The sequence below is a fragment of the Lycium barbarum genome, chromosome 7 (genome assembly GCF_019175385.1).
Source record: "Lycium barbarum isolate Lr01 chromosome 7, ASM1917538v2, whole genome shotgun sequence".
NCBI classification, from domain to species: domain Eukaryota; kingdom Viridiplantae; phylum Streptophyta; class Magnoliopsida; order Solanales; family Solanaceae; genus Lycium; species Lycium barbarum.
Window position 1 is genome coordinate 625193 of NC_083343.1, and position 9493 is coordinate 634685.

The 9493-nt window shown below is 31.5% G+C and overlaps 2 protein-coding genes across 2 annotated transcripts; both read left to right on the forward strand.

The window, feature by feature from the left end:
• The first annotated feature begins 1997 nt into the window (after positions 1-1997).
• LOC132602823 (pathogenesis-related protein PR-1) lies at positions 1998-2822 on the forward strand. The gene has a single exon (XM_060315607.1). The coding sequence runs from the start codon at positions 2071-2073 to the stop codon at positions 2602-2604; it is 534 nt and encodes a 177-aa protein (XP_060171590.1). The 5' UTR covers positions 1998-2070; the 3' UTR covers positions 2605-2822.
• A 5657-nt stretch (positions 2823-8479) lies between these two features.
• On the forward strand, positions 8480-9257 carry LOC132602025 (pathogenesis-related protein PR-1-like). The gene has a single exon (XM_060315053.1). It carries the CDS (start codon positions 8557-8559, stop codon positions 9148-9150), a length of 594 nt encoding a protein of 197 aa, XP_060171036.1. The 5' UTR covers positions 8480-8556; the 3' UTR covers positions 9151-9257.
• Positions 9258-9493: the final 236 nt, after the last annotated feature.

Consider the following 9493-nt stretch of genomic DNA (forward strand, 5'->3'; position numbering starts at 1 on the left):
AAGTCGGAAAAATAATTGTTTGCATATTTTTATTTATAACAGCTAAATGAGATTTAAACATCAAATGCCAATATAAATACATTATTGGACAAAAGTTGACATTATAGAGAGGTTTGACCGTAGTTATTTCAGAATTAGATCCTGTCTTACTCTTCAAGATTTTATGAGTAAAGCATGAAATTTAGTCAAAAATGTATTGAGAGAAAAGCATACAATAAAGTCCCATAAAATCAGTTCCCGTTAATTGAGGTCGCATTCACCTGCGTTAATTTCGGCACTATATCTTTTGATTAGGTGCCTCAAAGGGTTTAACTTAATTTCATAATTATTCCCTTCAAGTATATTGGAGTTTGGACATTGTACTCCACTAAACAGGTTTATCTTGAACAATAAAGTGAGTATAGTGGGAAGATTCTTACTCACACCCATCGTTTACATCAAATTAGACTAATTTACTATGTATACTTAAGAGCAGGAGCGGAGCAGAGTTAAGCCAAAGGGTTTATTTGAACTTTTTTAGCTGAGAAACTACATTGTCTATATATGATTAAATTATTTTTATGCATATATAACAGATATTGAATCCTTTTGTTTTTTCGTATGTATGCTTTTTAATATTTTTAATCATCTAGTGAGAATTTTAGATCCGGCTGGTACGAGGTGAGAAGTGTACTATGTAAAAGACACACTATTATGTATTTACTTATTTGATGTAACCACCTAATATAAGTAAACTTCTTCCGTATATTTTTGGTTCGATGCGCGGGCGGAAATAGACTTTAAGATATGATTTGGCAAAACTAAATAGTTTTGGCCCATACCCTTATACATGCCTTAAATAAGAAATTTCATAAAACATGTGAGAAAAATTAAGTTCAAAACTGAATTGTTAATACTTGAGATGGTTGTCCTAGCACTTCATAAACGAAATTGTTCAGACAACCAATTTTTTTATAACGAAGGTAAATTCTAAAGAAAAGTGATGATTAATGGATCGAAAGAATAACGATAATGATATTCTCTATCAAATCTTTGTTCGAATGTGTACACAAGGTGAAGTGCTATTTTGTGTGTTTTGAAATTCTACAGTATTATGTATAACTTTTTAGAAATTCTAAAGGTGAAAAATGAAAATTTCTACACTTATGCACTATAACCTAGACAAGTTCAATGCCAAGAAAATTTAGTTTAACTTTAAATTGCTGATATTTTCTTCACTTTTGAAATTTCAAGTAGTGAAGAGCATGTTACAGATAATATTCCTTAAAACCAAAAAAGTCAAATAAGTTATACGTTTGAAGAATTTGACAAAACTCATATCAGCAACTAATTCTAACAATTCTATCCTTTTGTTATTATTTCATCCGTCACAATTTATGTCTCATTCTTGCTCCTTTAATCTGTCTAAAAAAAAATATGGTAATTCCTTATTTATAAATAATTTAACTTAAAATTTTTTATTTTATACTTAACGAGGTGATTTGGAGCCACGCAAATGTCTTTAGATTGTGTTTAGATCACAAGATTCAAAAATCTTTTTTTTTTCTTAAACTTCTGGACTAATCAAACAGTGCCACTTAAATTGGCACTCTCAACACACAAAAAAAAAAAAAAAATTGGCGATGAAAAGCATCTGTCATTAAATTACCGTCCCTAATCCTATTTCACAACAATTCGCGATGGTTTGTCAGAACTTTTTGTTAGTTACAGACTATTTAGCGATAGATTAACGATGAAATTTGTGGGTAATTCTTTTTTTAATTATTATTGTAAGGACGGAGGGAGTACTTATAAGTTATAATATCTACCCGAAACCAAAAAATTATTCTTACATATATATATATATAGTAAAAGTGGAATAGATTTCTTTAAGATAAATTCTTTCTTTTTTCAATTCTACAAAAACAAGTGTGGTAATCATTATCGAACATGGGTGCCACCAAATAAGTTGACACTTTAATCCACCAACTCTCTGTCTTTCATATAAATACCACATACCCCTCAAACCCAAAGTATGTGGCACATAACCAAAAGTACTTAACCAAAAAGAAAAAAAGAAAAAACTCCCACATGAGTCCTTACTATTTTTTGGTCCCTCTTTTGGTACTCTGCATTATTTCATCAACCACCAATGGCCTCACTCAACAACAACAATACTATGCAAACTATATGAAAAAAGCCACTAACAACAACATTCGACAATTCTTGGCACCTCAAAATGCAGCCCGTTCAGCACTTAGGCTAAAACCATTGGTGTGGGACAAAAAATTGGAGAATTATGCAAAATGGTATGCAAATCAAAGAAGAAATGATTGTGAATTGAGACATTCAAATGGACCTTATGGTGAAAATATTTTTTGGGGAAGTGGGAACGGTTGGTCACCCGCCCAGGCTGTATCAGCCTGGGTGAGCGAACGTCGTTCGTACAACTATTGGTACAATAGTTGCAACGGGGCACAAGAATGTGGACATTATACACAAATTGTGTGGAGAGAAACTAGAAGAATTGGTTGTGCAAAAGTTCAATGTTATAATGGATTGGGAGTTTTCATGACTTGCAACTATGATCCTCCTGGTAATTACATTGGTGAAAGGCCTTACTAAACCTTTTTTTAAATTTTTCCAAATTTTTGTTTTAAACAAATGCATTGAATTGGTTTTTGTACTTCTTTCTTGAATTTTTTTTCTTTTTGTATTTTAAAGGCATATGTGAGATTGAGAAAGGAAGTTTCTCACTACTTGTTTAATTTGTATCAATAACAACAAGTGTAATATGAATGATGTGGAAGTTAACCATATATGGATTATGACTTTATGAGTTATGTGATTGTCGAAGATTTTTACTGTTCATTGTATGCCATTGTTGAAGGGTTGTAGGTTTTTTTGTTGTCTGTCATGTTTTTGTAACGAGGTTTCCATTCTCGAGAAGATAAGTCATTTTGGAGGGAAAGGAAAAAATTACTCCATATCATTAGAGGAGATTCAGAATTTGAACTTCATACTTTTGAGTAGTGCGAAATTTTATCACAATTCATTTGGGGTACTTATTTAGTGAATGTTTATGCATTAACACGATTTGAGCACTTATTTAGTGAATGTTTATGCATTAACACGATTTGAGCCAGAGCTACTGTGGTTGGATGAACATGTATCTTGTATATCGTCCCTGTCCCTTGAGTCCTTAATTATACGTGTCCAACAAGGTGAAAGTTCAGGTAAGCTATTAGATCCCTATATATTTAATACGAATTGATAAAAAATATTTGGTTAAATTATTTTTTATCTCTTAAATGCATAAGTAATGACTTTATGCATTCTGGGAGCGGTAAGGGTGGAATTAAAATTAATAATTCACGTGTTCTTAGTCTTTTTAAAATGACAAATATTATGGACCAATAGATAAGAAGGACCGGAGGGAGTAACAAATTCAGGGCGGACCAACAATAGAAGTTACAAGTTCGGCAAAACTCAGTAACTTTGACTCAAATTTTATATTTATGATTAAGAAAATCACCTAATATATATAAATAATTTATTCAGAACTATTAAACAAGAAAAGCAATAATCCAAGATTAAACAAGAAAAACAATAATTCAAGATGGTGAAATTCTGAATCCGTCTCTGAACAAATTTCGCTAACTAAGGGAAAAAGAAAGAAAAGGACAGCTCAATTATTATTTTAGTATTATTAGGTTCCTTTATTTTCACATCCTTTATATTTTTTTTCTGCTATCCTTCTATTTCTTTTTTGTTGTTTTCTCTTTCTATGTTTTGGAATGTGGGAATAAGACAATAAGTCAGAGAAACAGCTGGCAATTTAGAAAACTGAGGAATATAGGGGCTCAATTGGCAGAATCATAACGTAGTCATAGATTTTACAAAAGAATATTTGCTTATAAAAATCTAAAGTAGAACATTAATTATTATAAATCATTTTAAAATAAGTCTAAGACAACTTTGTTTAATATTGCTATCTAAAACACAATAATCTGACAATAAACCGACCAAATGCCAGCCTGATTAAGAGCAGACTTCTTGAAGGCTATGCTCCTTTCTTGATATAATAATTATATACATTTGGTTTTCCAACTTTTGAGCTTAAAAGCACATTTTAAATCAATAATGTGCTTCTCTCGATCTCTTCGTCTTTAACTAAAGGTTTCGGGCTTGAACCCTATTTGAAATGTCAGATTCGAGTCTTAAAAATAAAATAAAAACCCCTAATATAGAGCCTTTTTCCTTGTAATGGACCATATACAATGCGAATCTGAATTAGTTGATCAACGGAAACCGAACACTAGATGACTAAACAAAAAAGTTCTTTTCTTTTGTTTTTTTTTATCAGTTGACGTTTTGTTTTCATGATTCTGCTCCAATTTGAGGCCTAAAAATGGAGAAAGTTTTGGAACGAAACGTTTTTCCTGTGATGAGATTTAAAGGATGAGAATTTGAATTAGTTGAGTTGGTGAACACGAGATATCATATGGTTATATAAAACATATAATCTTTTTTTTCTCTTTTTTATTTTTTATTTTTTATTTTTATTGATTGTCATTTCATTTTCATGATTATGCTGTAGACCTAAAAGGACAAAGTGGAACTTGTTTTTGTGGTAGAAATAACTCCACTTCTTGATATCTGTTTGCCCGCCTATCTTTCATTTAGATCTCTCTTTCAAACCCTTTATCTTCTCTCTGCTGTCCACATATATTTCCCTCTCTGGCTCTCTCATGCATTCTACAAAATAAATTCAACTAGAAGATGATGTTTTCAATTTCTAAAGTTGTTGAAAATATATTTATGCGTGCACCTTCATTATTCCATTCGGTATCTACTGTTCTGCAGCATGGACGGAGTTAGGACATCGCAAGGGGTTCATCTGAATGTTTTTCATCAAATTATTACACTATATATACAAGATTAAAATTACTTTTTATGTATATGCAGTAGATGTTGAATCCTTTTTTATTTCTTCCTGTATTTATTTTGTAATATTTTGAATCGCCTTAGTGAACTTTTTGGCTTCGATACTAATTTACATGACATAAATTGGAAGATAACATATAGACTGTCAAATATTAATTGGTCATATGGACGGATGTCCTACACCAAGAACTCCAATTATTGGTGGTTTGCGTAGTTTATGCGAATTCATTTACGTTGGTCGGATTCTTTAAAAATGTTATCGCTCTTATTGAATTCTCCAAAGATGCAATAAATTTGATCGTCGCATACTCTTTTATGTTTTAAAGAGTTCGAGCAATATAATTGGCCAGGCAAACAAATGATTGTTAATAGTGAAGTTTTGCCCATAGAAAGATCAGTTAGAAGTTAGGTTGATGTTATCCATATGTCTAACTTTTGAAAATCCTATCTCAAGTGCACATGCTCCAATACTATAATTAAGAATAATCATTTTCCATGATTTGGTACCGGAAACATAATTAGTTATTGTGAGAAAACAATTTTATGGATCGATAATTATATAGTCCTTGTGCACTCAAATTGGCCATAATTACTTGTTACATACATTGTAACTAGTAATTATTGAACCCCAAATGTTGTGGTAGAAGGTAAGTATTCTTTCTTCCATTATTAGAGATTTTGAGTTCGTATTTGAAAATGATGTCGTCTTTGAAAGGAAGCATTTCTTCCCACTAATAAAATTCTACGATGTGAATTCAAATTAATTGACACCAAAACGAGTACCGGACATGAAATGGAAAATCAAAAGAAAAATCGTTGTGATTTGAGCTCACAACATCCAATGGTCTTCTCGAAGCATTTAAGTTGTCGACTCACACGCACCTATGGGCTATGGTAAGAGCTGAAGATTGACTTAATGAGACCTGCAAAGTAGGCCAGTCTGATTAGAATCGGCCCACTAAGAATTGGGCCTCCAATTCGGCCTGTAAACTTCATGGGCCGTCTATACATTTATAAACTTAGGTAACTTACATAAACAGCTATAGTTTCTAGATTTCTAACCAATCGTAGCTACTGTTTTTGTAATTACAATTTGTAGCTATGTTTTTCCTGTTTCGCGTGTATTCGGGCGTATTCAAATATATAACTATGAAAATACAGTCAGCCAAATGCATCTATATATATATATATCAGTCAAAAAACACATATAGTTAAATACTCTACTTTGACAAAATATAGTCAACCAAATACATCTTGTTTACCTAAAAATACAGTCACCCCAATATATATACCTTTATAGCTACGAGTTGTAAATACAAATACCTTATAGCTACGTTGTAATAAATTAAAGTGTAGTTATTATACTTAAATATCTCTTATATGCTAGCTACACCATGTAAAAAGTCCTATAAACTTCGTGGGCCGTCCAGTCTCAAGATGCAAGTCTATGCGAAAAGGAAGGAAAAAACGCAGGGCACGATCAAGCAGCTGAGTATAGTGCAGTGGCGGAATTGAAACTTTTACGAAAAAGATTAAATTATATAAAAAAATAAATACAGAAAGAAGTTAAGAAACTTCAACAACAATTATTATATACATAAAAAAAATAGCTTTAACTTATATATATAGTATAGTATAATTTCTAAGCAAAAAAGATTTGGATGACCTCTTGCGTCATAGCTCCATTTCTGGAATACACTGTTGTCATACTTTTGTGCATGTCGCTCTCCTGACAGGGGAACATGAGGTGAGAAAATCGACAACTCCAGTAAATAAAAGAAAAACGGCACCAGGTAATAGTTCTTTTTATTGGTTTAAGAAAAATGTGCTACTTTCATATGTATTCCAATCGCTATGAAACTGGCAGAATCAGGTTTTTTTACCAAGTGAGTTTGAGTTTAAAAATATAAAGAAGTATGCACAAGAAGAAGTTAAGAGGGTTCAATATCGATCTATTATATATACATAAAAAATAATTTTAACCTTATATATATAGTGTAATTTTTTACCGAAGGGGTTTCGAATGAACACTCTCAGTCCAACCTAGCTATGCCCCCAACGAAATGTGTCAATTTCCTAGTAGTGCGATGTAGAAAATTTTCAATGGACCTTTGATGCGAAGTTGTCACTATCGGATAGAGCAACAAAAGGGAGTTCACGGGTTCAACATATAACATGATGCCATAGCTCACGAGCAAGGCCTTGACAATTATTAATCAATGCCATGACAAAAAAAAATGGCATAGCTTGGCATAATTGTCAAAATGCCACCAGTCTTTGCTATCTTTACAACCATAGAATATAACTACATGATTAGTATGATCGACCCACATAACATGCATTTTTTCAATTTAAGGAACATTAATTCAAAATATATATGTGATAGCATCACGTATTATTGTGGAGAGAGTATATTATATTATTCTGTCTCCAACGGCAAATCAGAAATTTCGCTAAAGGTATTCAAGATTTATATATAAAAAAATAATTCTGACTTCTATACGCTGTATTTCTTTCGGTATATGCAGTAATTTTTTTTGACGAATTATGTCCAACGGACCACAATTCAATTTGTGTAGCTTGTCGTCACTATCTCTGTCTCATTTCATGCTAAAAAATTCAGAGTATGAGGTTAATAAGACACTTAATTTTCAACTTGCATTTTGGATAGATTTTTCAAGTGGTTTTATATAACATCTATCTATTGGAAACTATATAAAAAGTACAATAAGTCAGCATATTCAAAAAGAGTTTGAAAAAATCGTAATGAAAGAGAATTGATTAGTTAACTCTTGATGTAGTAATAGTACCACATAAAATGAACATAGCGAGTGTACAACTTTGATGTTCCTTTAGTTCTTTGATATTGTTACCTTTTGAAACTATGCCTATTTGTATACCTCTAAAAATGTAAAAAAAAAAAAAATTTGAAGCCTTAACCTTGAATTTGCAAAGCCAGAAACAAAAGAGCAGAATATGGGATGATTTTAAGATACAGGAGACAGAAAACAAAATATAACAATCAATTAAAAACAGGAATGATAAACATATACCTAAAGTCCAAAAGAGAAAACGGAAAAGTAAAGCAAAAGCTTAATATTTCACATCACGAAAGTCATTTGTAAGGAATATGTTTTTGATCAAAAAGTAATTTTATGATGTTTGGTTGTCAATTTTTTTTTTATATAGGAAGCATGTTTCACCAAAAACGGAGATAATAACTTCCTTTACTTATGAGCGGAAGTCATTTTTCTTACAACCATTTAAACTATTATGGCGGAAGTCATTTTTCTTACAACCATTTTAATTATTAACTTCATATCACTTACTCCAGACAATACTTACATTACATATTTTAATCAAATATTTGATAATCAAAAATTTCATCAGAAGACTACCTGATTTCTCAATATTTTAACAAAGGCAAAAAAAATCACTCACCAAAAAAACACCAAAGAAATTCATAAAAAATTACTTCAATAGTACAAACACACTGATCAATATCATCCCATGTAAAACAAATATTCCTGAAACTCTTATATAATAAAGGCATCAGCCATATAATTCAGTAATATTCCACTTCCCAAAGAAATAAAACAATCAATCTGTCTCTCTGTAACCAAAAAAACTATGAGGCTTCTTCTCTTCCTCTTTCTATTTTTCCTTTCATTAATCGCCTCAAGCCGCACACTCAATATCCCCTCCAAATCATTATTACCACTTGACCAGACAAGCCTAAAAAACCTTAACAATGACACAATCTACAAAATCTCAAAACAACTATGTTGGAATTGCTTAGGTGAAGCCATTCAATTCTTGTTTCATCACAATCTTGTAAGAGCAACAAAAATGGAACTACCCTTAACATGGGATTCAAATCTTGAAAATTATGCAAAATGGTGGGCAAGTCAAAGAAGACAAGATTGTAAGCTTGTGCATTCATTTCCAGAAGGTTATTTTAAATTAGGTGAAAATATTTATTGGGGTAGTGGAAATACTTGGACTCCAACAGATGCTGTTAATGCTTGGGCTGATGAACAAAAATATTATGATTATGCATCAAATTCTTGTGCTGAAGGGCAATTATGTGGGCATTATACACAAATTGTGTGGAAGAGTACAACGAAAATTGGATGTGCAAGAGTTGTTTGTGATAGTGGTGATGTTTTTATGACTTGTAATTATTTTCCTCCCGGGAATTATGTTGGTGAAAAGCCATATTGAGGGTGGATTGATAATGTTTAGTAGTTATACATTATACTTGATTCAAATTGATAATATGTAATGACTTTTCCTTTGTGTTATGGGTGATTAATATATATATTAAGTACTAGTATCGAGTCACATGATAAGATGCACTTTTTTTCCTACAAACTTCTGGTGTCTGGAATTCACTAGCTCTAACTATAGTTCGAATTCTTTTCGTAAAAAGCCCATTAGGGGTGTTCTAGCTCTCTTTACCAAGCAAAACTCTATTCCTAGAGCTCGAGACCGAGACACCTTGTTAACGGTAAATGAACCTTTACCATTCTTTTTTTTCATTTATATATATATATATATATATATA